Genomic DNA, 11,923 nt, shown 5'->3' with positions numbered 1-11,923 from the left:
TTCTTTGGATTTCTTTGCCTTTGAAAAAAAAGACGCTCCCTACTTTGTGTGTGGGATATAATCACGGTAATAATGCTACTCGTGACAAAGAGAAACGGTTCTTCAGAATTCCCAAAATAATTTAAAATACCGACAAAACAGATGAACTGTCCAGAGAACACCGTGCATACGCTGTGGTTCAAAAACATCCATCGTAAGGACTTAACTGAGGAAAAAGCTAATTACACCTGTGTGTGTGTGTGTGTGTGGGGGGGGGGGGGGGGGGGGGGGGGGGCACTTTATATCTGATAAGAGTTCATTGCAAATTAAAGCTGTGTTTTCTGCTAATTAAACTGACCTTTTGAGCTTTAACACAAAACACTCTGCTTCTCACTTTGCAGGAGCACCGGCAAACCTACGTGATTAAACAAATCCAGATTGGGCACCAACACTCACCTTAGGATATGATAAGATTGAGACGAAAACTCATCTCGCAGTATCGAGAAGCAACAGGAGAAATGAAAGATCTGCCAAGAAAGCCAAATTAGAAGCAGTACAAACGTTAGCGAGTTTGGATACACAAGGAGAACAATGTGGGTCAACTTTGCCAGGTGAGATATTAACGCTGCCGTTCCGGTAACCCGGTAATTTCAGTTTACTTATGCATTTTTTTGGGGGGGTAGAACGAGATAGTTCACAATATCAGGGAATTCAATTGGTGGTAATGAGGCTAAATCCTCTGTATAATCGGATGGCTTGAACATTATACGGGTCAAAGTCGCAAATTTCAACTTTTTCTCCGAATCCTTGGCAGAGAGAGGACTCCAGAGAATTATTATATTTTGAGAAAGTTGGCAATGTGTCACAGTTACTGTTCAGACAAGGCAGCATTTTGGATTTGTGTATCATCCAACATGGCGGTGCATGCATACGTCATACCATTTTGTCACGTGGGTGCACACGAAGAATACTGTACATTTCCTCAGTTATTTACGAACACTAAACAGAGCTTATTATATATATATTTTTTTACAAACAGAAGAAAACACGAATAAGAATTTGTATTATAATTCTATAATGTAGATGGCGGGCGGCACGGTGGTGTAGTGGTTAGCGCTGTCGCCTCACAGCAAGAAGGTCCTGGGTTCGAGCCCCGGGGCCGGCGAGGGCCTTTCTGTGTGGAGTTTGCATGTTCTCCCCGTGTCCGCGTGGGTTTCCTCCGGGTGCTCCGGTTTCCCCCACAGTCCAAAGACATGCAGGTTAGGTTAACTGGTGACTCTAAATTGACCGTAGGTGTGAATGTGAGTGTGAATGGTTGTCTGTGTCTATGTGTCAGCCCTGTGATGACCTGGCGACTTGTCCAGGGTGTACCCCGCCTTTCGCCCGTAGTCAGCTGGGATAGGCTCCAGCTTGCCTGCGACCCTGTAGAAGGATAAAGCGGCTAGAGATAATGAGATGAGATGTAGATGGCACGGTGGTGTAGTGGTTAGCACTGTTGCCTCACTGCAAGAAGGTTCTGGGTTCAAGCCCAGCAGCCGACAGGGGCCTTTCTGTGTGGAGTTTACATGTTCTCCCCGTGTCTGCATGGGTTTCCTCCGGGTACTCCAGTTTCCTCCACAGTCCAAAGACATGCAGGTTAGGCTAATTGGTGGCTCTAAATTGACTGTAGGTGTGAATGTGGATGGTTGTTTGTCTCAGCCCTGCAATGGCCTGGCGACTTGTCCAGGGTGTACCCTGCCTCTCTCACCCATAGTCAGCTGGGATAGGCTCTAGCTTGCCCGTGACCCTGTACAGGATAAGCGGTTACGGATGGATGGAATCGTATAATGCAATACCTCTTTAAAAAAGTTTAGATCCCTTCTACAGATGAATCTTTCTAATTAAAATAATCATTTTTAATCAGTAATCATCAAATAATCAATAATCATTGTTCTTTACTTGATTCTTCTCCATGTCTATTTTTTTTCCCACAGCCTTTGCACCGATTTCAGAATCCCCAATCTTAAATTGACACTTTACAGTGTTCATTTGTGTCCAGCTGGAATGAAATGAGCACTGGAGGTGTTAATTCAGCACTGGGGATTTTGGTGTTTAACTACGCACCCCCTACTGTTCTCACACTAAAGCGTCTTAGACCTCCCCCACCCCTTTTTTTTTTCTTTTCTTCTTCTTCTTTAACTAATCACAGGTCCTTAGGGACTCTAGCCCAGTGGAGTGTGCACGAGTGGGTGTTCTAGTTCCCAAATGAGAAACGTCATCTCTTTTTATGTGTGCCTAAGAGGAAGGACAGATCTGAATCCAACAGATACCCAAAGACCAACTCTTAGATGATAGAAAATGCGGAGTCTGAGAGCACAGAGTAGTATAAACTCACCTATTAGTCTGATATTGTATGACCAAAGGGTGTAGAAGAGCATACAGATATGTATATGTGTGTCTGTCTGTCTGAGGTGTGTGTAAGAGCACACAGAAGCAGAGGAGTCTAAGCGTACCAGGGAGCAAGCTGAGGAGTGAAAGAGCATATTGAATGAGAATGTCTAGAGAATGCAAAAGGAATTTATTGAGAAATCTGAAGTGCAAAAACAGGAGATTGAGAGACCATAGTGCAGAGGCAAATGTGAATGCACATAAGGGGCTCTTATATTGAAAGAGAGGCGAGAAGATAAAGCAAAACATGGGTGTTTGCTCTGGGAGCTCAAAAAGGAATATGAAAGCGTATATGGTCAATGCTAAAATATGTCTAAAGTCTGCACAAATGTATACAAGTGAGTAGATTGTCTAGAGGTTGCAGAGAGGAGCGTTCCAGCTGCCTAAAGAGTCCACAAACAAGAGTCAAGAACTCTGAGAGCTCTGGTAGTGCAAAGATGAGTGGAAGAAAGCACAAAAAAGATGAGAGGTGCATTTTTTTTTTCCAGTCAGGCATCACATCATCAGCTTTTCTTTGGCTGATCAGACACAAGATACTGTACACCACCACTCTTGCCAGAGCAACTGGGGGTTAGGTGCTTTGTTCAAGGGCACTTCAGCCAGTCCTGCTGGTCTAGGGAATCGACCCAGCGACCTTTTGGTCCCGACGCTGCTTTTCTAACCATTAGGCCATGGCTTCGACCTCAGGCATATAGGAGGTATAAAGAGTATAAATGCTTAGATTGCTGTAGAAGGAGTGTGAACTAAAGGTCGCACATGATGTGTGAAGCATTTCGTAGAGTCCATGCGGTTGCACCGCTGCGGCATATTCTGTGATGTAAAGTGGTTCACCAATCACCATACAGACAAACACACTACAGTGACTACACAGCTATCAAGAGCAATTACCAAGCACAAATGTTATGTCAAAGACACTCAAAGTGACACAGTAATGACATCGGATTCTGACATCAGCCATCTCAGTAACCAAATTTTAATTTTCATCTCAGCTCATCTCATTATCTCTAGCCGCTTTATCCTTCTACAGGGTCGCAGGCAAGCTGGAGCCTATCCCAGCTGACTACGGGCGAAAGGCGGGGTACACCCTGGACAAGTCGCCAGGTCATCACAGGGCTGACACATAGACACAGACAACCATTCACACCTACGGTCAATTTAGAGTCACCAGTTAACCTAACCTGCATGTCTTTGGACTGTGGGGGAAACCAGAGCACCCGGAGGAAACCCACGCGGACACGGGGAGAACATGCAAACTCCGCACAGAAAGGCCCTCGCCGGCCACAGGGCTCGAACCCGGACCTTCTTGCTGTGAGGCAACAGCGCTAACCACTACACCACCGTGCCGCCCCAAATTTTAGTTTTGTTTTTCTTAACCAACATGATCTTCATCTCATCTCATCTCATTATCTCTAGCCGCTTTATCCTTCTACAGGGTCGCAGGCAAGCTGGAGCCTATCCCAGCTGACTACGGGCGAGAGGCGGGGTACACCCTGGACAAGTCGCCAGGTCATCACAGGGCTGACACATAGACACAGACAACCATTCACACTCACATTCACACCTACGGTCAATTTAGAGTCACCAGTTAACCTAACCTGCATGTCTTTGGATTGTGGGGGAAACCGGAGCACCCGGAGGAAACCCACGCGGACACGGGGAGAACATGCAAACTCCGCACAGAAAGGCCCTCGCCGGCCACAGGGCTCGAACCCGGACCTTCTTGCTGTGAGGCAACAGCGCTAACCACTACACCACCGTGCCGCCCCAAATTTTAGTTTTGTTTTTCTTAACCAACATGATCTTCATCTCATCTCATCTCATTATCTCTAGCCGCTTTATCCTTCTACAGGGTCGCAGGCAAGCTGGAGCCTATCCCAGCTGACTATGGGCGAAAGGCGGGGTACACCCTGGACAAGTCGCCAGGTCATCACAGGGCTGACACATAGACACAGACAACCATTCACACTCACATTCACACCTACGGTCAATTTAGAGTCACCAGTTAACCTAACCTGCATGTCTTTGGACTGTGGGGGAAACCGGAGCACCCGGAGGAAACCCACGCGGACACGGGGAGAACATGCAAACTCCGCACAGAAAGGCCCTCGCCTTTTGTTTTTCTTAACGAACATGATCTTGTGTGTATATATCTTATAACATACTGTAGATCTTCGTTTTCCTTGTTAAATGTATACTTACCGTACATGGTACTTGGTTAATTAATAGCAACTGATTGAACCAAATGATAAGACATAACTTGGTTTAAAATTGGTCTCCCAGTGAAACTGGTTTGGCATTGACTAGGAGACCAAATCCGGCCACTGGGAGACCATTTCAGTGACTATGTTAAAAAATGCTCTGAGTCCAGGGCAAACAGAGGTGTCTGGGAGCTCTGAGGAGTGTGAGGAGGAGTGTGAGGAGGAGTGTGAGCTCGCGCAGAGGGTGGGGAGCAGAGGGGGTGTGGATAGTGGAGCTTTCAGCAGAGGCTGGTGCTGAAACGCGTTCAGCTGCATGCGGAGGAGATCAGAGCTTCATTCAGCAGCAGCAGCAGCACACACACACACACAGTCCTGAAGGGACGATCCTGCGCCGAGATGAACCGAGTCGACTCGGATTAAAGGACAAGTCACGATATAACCGGAGAGTTTCGAGATTGAAGCGAAATCGAGACAAAGCGCTCAGGAAGAAAGTTCACAACTCGGAAACCCGGAATTCTGTGAACACTCGGACCATCACACAGACACTGAAGACATCAGAGGCTGTTGGGGGGGTTTGTTTGTTTTTTTGTTTATTTGTTTGTTTTGCTGTTGATCTGTCCTGCTTGCTGCTCTGGAGAGGTGCTGAAGGAAGAATTTGCCATCCGGACCACCGGTGCGTCAAGAGCGCGCAGAGCGAGAAGATTGGAGCAAGATGCTGCAGTTTTGTCTCGCTCTCATCCTTTTAGGAACAGGTAAGAGGCTTTGGGGGATTCGTTTTCACGCTTTGGGTTTCTCTGTCCTCCTCCGAGGTGTCACAGTAAAGCATGGATTAAAGATGGAATGGTTACGGGTTGGGGTTTTTCGGTCTTACTTCCCCGGACGCGCTGCGTCAAACCAGTAAGAGCACTCTTCCAGCAGTGTTTTCCCAGTTCGGGTAATGGGGTGAGAGCTCACAACCTTCATTATAGTGCTTTATCAGACTGGAGGGGCATTCTTAGGTCAGGAGGAAGCTTTTAATGGGGTTTAAATGGCAGTTAAATGTGAAGACGCGCGGGCATCTTTAACGTCCGTCTATTGTTGCGCGCGTGTGTGAGTGAGAGAGAGAGAGAGAGAGAGAATGTGTGTGTGTGTGTGTGTGTGTGTGTGTGTGTGTGAGAGTGAGTCAGTGAGTGAGAGAGAGAGATTAATAAACGGATGAGTTCTCTATGAATTACAGTGCACAAACAGATCATTTGGGTCAGGATAAACTTTATAACCCTCAAGCTATTCATTTAACATATTTGCATCTGTGTCCCAGTATTGCAGAGAGAGAGAGAGAGAGAGAGAAATGTGGATTATAGATGAATCCACGGAGGAAATAAAGCGCGTTTAAACTTAACGCCAGAGGGTTTTATTCGCACACAGAGCCGAGTAAAGAGGACACACACACACACACACACACACGTCTTAATAATTTCCTAGGCATGCCAGGGATAATACGCTATCTCTTTCAAACAGAATAATGCAGAAACATTAAATACATATGAAGAAGAGAGAGAGAGAGAGAGAATGGAGGTGGTACACTTCTCAGTGTTTTCAGGGCAGCATCCTGAGGGAGAGCCATGATGACACTTTTCTTCACATCATTAAGGAGCTTATTGATTAATTCATTGTTAGACTTCAGAGATGTGGGATCACGGGGCAGATCATGGGGCAGATCGGGATGAGTTTATATCTGAATGCTTTCAGTGGCTGCATCTGAAACGTCTTTCTTTAGCTGTTGTTGTGTTTACTCATCTGCATTGCCCTTTGTTCATAACTTTATAATATTTGCTGTCAACTTTTAGTGACTATGAGCAAAAAGCACATACATAGCTATGAAATGACAGATTTTCTGAGCAGATGTTAACTACTTCCTGTGCTTGTATCAGCACAATAGTTTCCCTAACAGCTGCTGCTTGTGTGAGTTCAGAGAGAGCACAGGTACGAGACCAAAAGGCGCGAGCACAGCAACCACCAAACATCGCTCATCACTATCCAGTGACCAATCACTGAACACCACTGCCCAGCAACCTCCAATCAATCGTCGCTCAAAACTATCCAGTGACCAATCACTGAACACCACTGCCCAGCAACCACCAATCAATCGTCGCTCAAAACTATCCAGTGACCAATCACTGAACACCACCGCCCAGCAACCACCAATCATCACTCATCACTATCCAGTGACCAATCACTGAACACCACCGCCCAGCAACCACCAATCATCGCTCATCACTATCCAGTGACCAATCACTGAACACCACTGCCCAGCAACCACCAATCAATCGTCGCTCAAAACTATCCAGTGACCAATCACTGAACACCCCCGCCCAGCAACCACCAATCAATCGTCGCTCAAAACTATCCAGTGACCAATCACTGAACACCACCGCCCAGCAACCACCAATCATCACTCATCACTATCCAGTGACCAGTCACTGAACACCACTGCCCAGCAACCGCCAATCATCACTATCCAGTGACCAATCACTGAACACCACCACCCATCAACCACCAATCAATCGTCGCTCATCACTATTCAGTGACCAATCACTGAACACCACCACCCAGCAACCACCAGTCGCCAATGTTTGGTGACCGATCACTGATCACCACTGCCCAGCAACCACCAATCACTAATCACTATTGTTTAGCAACCAATCACTGATCGCCACTGCCCAACAATCACTGAACATCACTGCTCTGCAACCACCAATCACTGTTCGATACTGCTTAGTGGCCAATCAGTGTTCACCACTGCCCATTGACCAATCACTGAACACAACCACCCAACAACCACCAATCACTGTTCACCACTGCTTTGCGACCAATCACTGATCACCACTGCCCAACAACCACCAATCACCACTGCTTAGTGACCAATTGCTGATCACCACTGCCCAGCAACCACCAATCATTGAACAACACTGCTTAGCAACCAAAGACTGAACACCACTGCTCTGCAAAAACCAATCACTGATCACCACTGCTTAGTGGCCAATCAGTGTAGTCACTGCTGCCCATTGACCAAATCACTGACCACAACTACCCAACAACCACCAATCACTGTTCACCACTGCTTAGTGAACAATCACTGACCACAACTACCCAACAACCACCAATCACTGGTCAGCGAACAATCACTGATCACCACTGCCCAACAACCACCAATCACTGATCACCACTACCCAGCCACAAATAATTTTCAACAAACTCCTTTGTGCTTTCTTTTAAAATTAAAGTTTTACCTTAGCTATAATAATAAAGCAAAGTAACATATAGAAAAATCACAAGTTTGACTGTAACCCATGTATCGTAACTTGTATAAGTGTGATGCATGAATATGCAAATGAGTCTCTGAATATGCAAGAGTGAATGAGAAGCATTAGCTTAATCTTAAATATCGTATTTTATAAAAGTGTAAGTCATTCATGTCCGTTATAGTTTTCCACTTGTGGGCATGCACTGTCCAGAGTTATACGATTTGTACGTATCACTTTAGTGTTTTATTTACTTTTTACATACTAGACTTCCTTAGCAGATTAGCAAAGCAAGCTAACTGTACTAGCTACTGTACGTATGCTCTGCAGTGCCATCAGATCAGAGACTGCTGCGATTTGAATTTTGCTAAATGCCTGATGCATCAAACACTACAGGTGCAAATTATGAGTAAAATTTTAGACTGGACTTTTGTGTTTTAAACTCAGCAGCTGCTCATGCAGATGTAAGGAACAATACAATTGTGAGCAACATTTTCAACATTCAAAATAGACTTTATGTATTTAAATCACAGGTGATGTTTTGCTGCATAATTAGCTAGCTAACAGTATGACTGCAGAGTTTGAAGTAAATTAAACTAGTAAACCACTGCAAGGACAATGCTAGAATTGTTGTTCTCCAAGTGCAAGTGTGTTCCTGTTGAGAAATCTCCTTCACACACTTGTCACCTGCGTCCCTTTGTGTTGCCAGTGGCCACTTGTTCATAAAAAGAAGTTGACAAGAGCGTGTTGAAAACCCCTGCGAGAACGGAGCCTTTGAGCACGTATTACCTACTTTCCTTTGAATAATAATAAGGATGTTTGAACAGGAAGTCATCAAATTGTGCTCGACAGTAAACATGCTATATTTACACTGTAAACAAAATGAAACCACCACATCTGTTCCTTTGAAAAACTGCATCACACATCTCCGTCGCGTCATCAAAGTAGGACAGATCACTTCAGACATCTCCTGGAATTATAAGATGAATTATGAATAACGTCTGATGTTCACACACTTAAGAATACAATGGTTTGGGACACATCAATCTTTCCAGAGCTCTGATTTGTACCTGGCTCGTGTGTTTGTTTTCTTACCTTTCGACCAAATGTTTTATTCATCGGCTGTATTATTAATGGCGGCTTTGATTCAACTCAAGATAAAGGCTTCAAATCCCCTCAATCACTTGGAAAAGTGCAACCAATTAAAATTCTTTCGGCCAACGCTCCGGTAAATGAATATGAAAAAACAAAAACAAAAAAACAAATGTTTACTGGCTGTTAAGCTGCACTTTCTCTCCCGCTCTCTGTGTCTTTTTGATAAATGAGAGCAGAGTATTGACACGGATGGAGGCGGTAATTAAATTTAAATGTGAAATCAGGATGTGCGCCGTCAGACTGTGAGGCAAAACAAAAAATATATTAGTGGGGAATGTTAATAGAAAGCCTGCCTGACCAAACTGACAAACAGAAGTTGGATAAAGCAGAGCTCTGGCTAGCAGACAGACAGACAGACAGACCGACCGACCGACCGGGGGAAAAGAATACATTCTATTCCTTCTACTATTATTTACAATACAGAATCCAGAGACAAAAGTGAAAATTTGAAAACAATAAAACCAAAATTCAGGTTATAAATAAATAAAAATAAAGACGACAACAGTGACTGGAAAAAAAAAACAAATACATATGTAGATTAAAACAAACAAACAGCCAAATAAATAAACAAGCAAGCAAGCAAATAAATACAGGCAATTCAAACAAACAAGCAAATAAATAAAAGCCATTTTTATGACATAAGCAGATAAATAGTCTGTGAGAAGCAATAGTGAATGAATAAATAAATATTTAGGCTCAGTACCTGATTATTCGCTCCCTGCTAATTGTACTTGACAAAGTGTGAACAAAAGTGCACTTTCAGACAGTTTCCCCACATTGCATCTCACATGTGGTTTTCCAGTCAGATGACACCGCGTGTGTGTGTGTGTGTGTGTGCACGCTTGTGTAAGCTGGTAGCAGACCGACGCTGTTCGTTGACAGACTGGCAGCAGCTGCTCCAGGAGGAGTGCTGAGGTTCTCACACACTCCCAGATGGCCACTACTCATCTCACCTGACATCTACACAGTGCTGTGTTCCTCACTGTGCGTAGGTGACAGCCATCACGCTGTTGACTCACCATGCCACACAATCCGCGTTAATGGACACACACCGTCGCGTACACTAATACCTGGAGTTCTCTCTCTCTCCTTCTCTCAGACACACACTCTCCAGCTCCTACACCCACTTTCTTCTTTCTACTTGCATATGCAAACACACACACACACACTTGGGGGAGTATGTGACAGCACTCGAGCTTAGAACTTGCACTAGCAGCAAGTGAGGCAGAACATGATAGAGGTTTGGAGAAAAACAAGCTGTTCATACACTGCCTCTGTGGCAAACATTCATATGCATGCCCTCACCAAAGCATCGAGAATTTTCTCTCTTTCTTTCTCGGAATGTCCCTCTGCTTCCCCATGGAATTCTACTCATCTCCAGCATCAGTATTCCGAGTAATCTTGGACGTGAGGTTTCTTTTCTTTTTTTTTTTAATCTTTAGTTTAGAGATGTGTCTCATAGGGGTGAAGTTCAAAGGAAGTGCGCAAAGATCACACACTCTTTCCTCTTCCTGCCCAGCCCTGTCACCATACACACACGAACTGAGGACACGGATCTCAGCAGGCTCTGCTTCTCCCTTTTCCTGCTCTGCTCTCGTTTGGTTGATTTGCTCTTATCTGTGTGAGGGCGTAACACTGGCATTAGGTTATACTGATAAACTGACTGACGGATAAATAGGTGGACACACAAGCAGACTTGAATAAACATATGGGATATATATTCTGTCAGTTCCGTTAGACCGAGTGAGGGTTTAAACCCACCCGTCCCTCCTCTTCCTCCTGGTGAGGACAACAATCACTGGTATTGTGGGTGTTTGGTTAGGGAACCACAGGAATAATGAATGGCTTTAGACTCTGTGAAGGGATTTAGGAGAGTGTGTGTGTGTGTGGGGAGGGGGTGGGTGGGGGGGGTAATTAGCCATATGTTTACATGGCGTGGAGGGTGTAAAGCAAAACGGATAGTGTGTGTGTGTTTCGCTGTGATGAACAACAGGATGTGTGACGAAAAGCACAGAGGAATCTCTCACTTTCTCTGTCCTTCCTGACTTACTGTCCCTTACTCTCAATCGCCTGAGAGAGCCAGGAAAAAAAGGAAAAGGGCTTAAAAAAAGTTGAAGGAGGATGATCTGTGTGCGTATGCTATTGTGACATCCAGGGCCCACAATTGCGCCGATGCAGCAGAATTCTGGTCTGAAACCTGCTACATTATTTAGACGAGATCCCCACATGGCACAGATATGGATGCCTTTTGGCCTACTTTGATTGGCTCACATTCCACCAGACATGTCCTGATGGACTCGCACATACGGTATACAGCACACATTTTCACAGAGCATCTTTTTTTTTTTTTTCCATCCTACACAAACAGAGCATACTGTATATATATTCAGCATTTGACTCTGGGCTCTCTATTCTACTCCAGATATGAGGGGATCCGCTCTGGTCTTGTTCTGTCATGTTGGAAATAAAGCCCTCTTATCTTCCTTTCAACAACAGTGACGATAAACGAAGAGGAAAGGATCTAATTTAGGGCAAGCGGACGTGCTGATGCCTGCAGTCAAACCTACTTCATGTTATGTCTCATTTAGCATACGCGGACGTCCACAGGAGACGAGATTCCCAGCGTCGGGAAACAGCTCTCCTCTGAGTATTGCCTTACCCCCTGTGGAGAAGATGCTCCAGAATCGTTTATCCACTCCCCCACTGTTTTCCGTGCTCTTGTTAGCTTGGTTTAACGTTTAGTTAAAGCGCATATAGCGGACGTTACAACAATAGCTTTAAGTGATGACAGGTTGCTTCACAAAATCCCATTGTTGTATTAGTTCTCAACATAAGATAATGAACTCAGTGGGTCCATGTTTGCCGCCTGCCCCTATACATACA

The 11,923-nt window shown here is 44.9% G+C and overlaps 1 protein-coding gene across 1 annotated transcript in view; it reads left to right on the top strand.

Moving 5' to 3' along the window:
• The first annotated feature begins 4,934 nt into the window (after positions 1-4,934).
• kirrel3l (kirre like nephrin family adhesion molecule 3, like) overlaps positions 4,935-11,923 on the top strand; it is an 82,697-nt gene continuing 75,708 nt past the window's right edge. Inside the window, exon 1 of the mRNA XM_060897685.1 lies at positions 4,935-5,356. Within this exon, the coding sequence (XP_060753668.1) occupies positions 5,317-5,356 (40 nt within the window). The 5' untranslated portion in view covers positions 4,935-5,316. The remainder of the gene's footprint in view (positions 5,357-11,923) is intronic.

This window comes from Neoarius graeffei, chromosome 17 (genome assembly GCF_027579695.1).
Source record: "Neoarius graeffei isolate fNeoGra1 chromosome 17, fNeoGra1.pri, whole genome shotgun sequence".
Lineage (NCBI taxonomy): Eukaryota > Metazoa > Chordata > Actinopteri > Siluriformes > Ariidae > Neoarius > Neoarius graeffei.
Note: the sequence above shows the minus strand (reverse complement) of the source record. Positions and strands in the feature narration are given on the sequence as shown.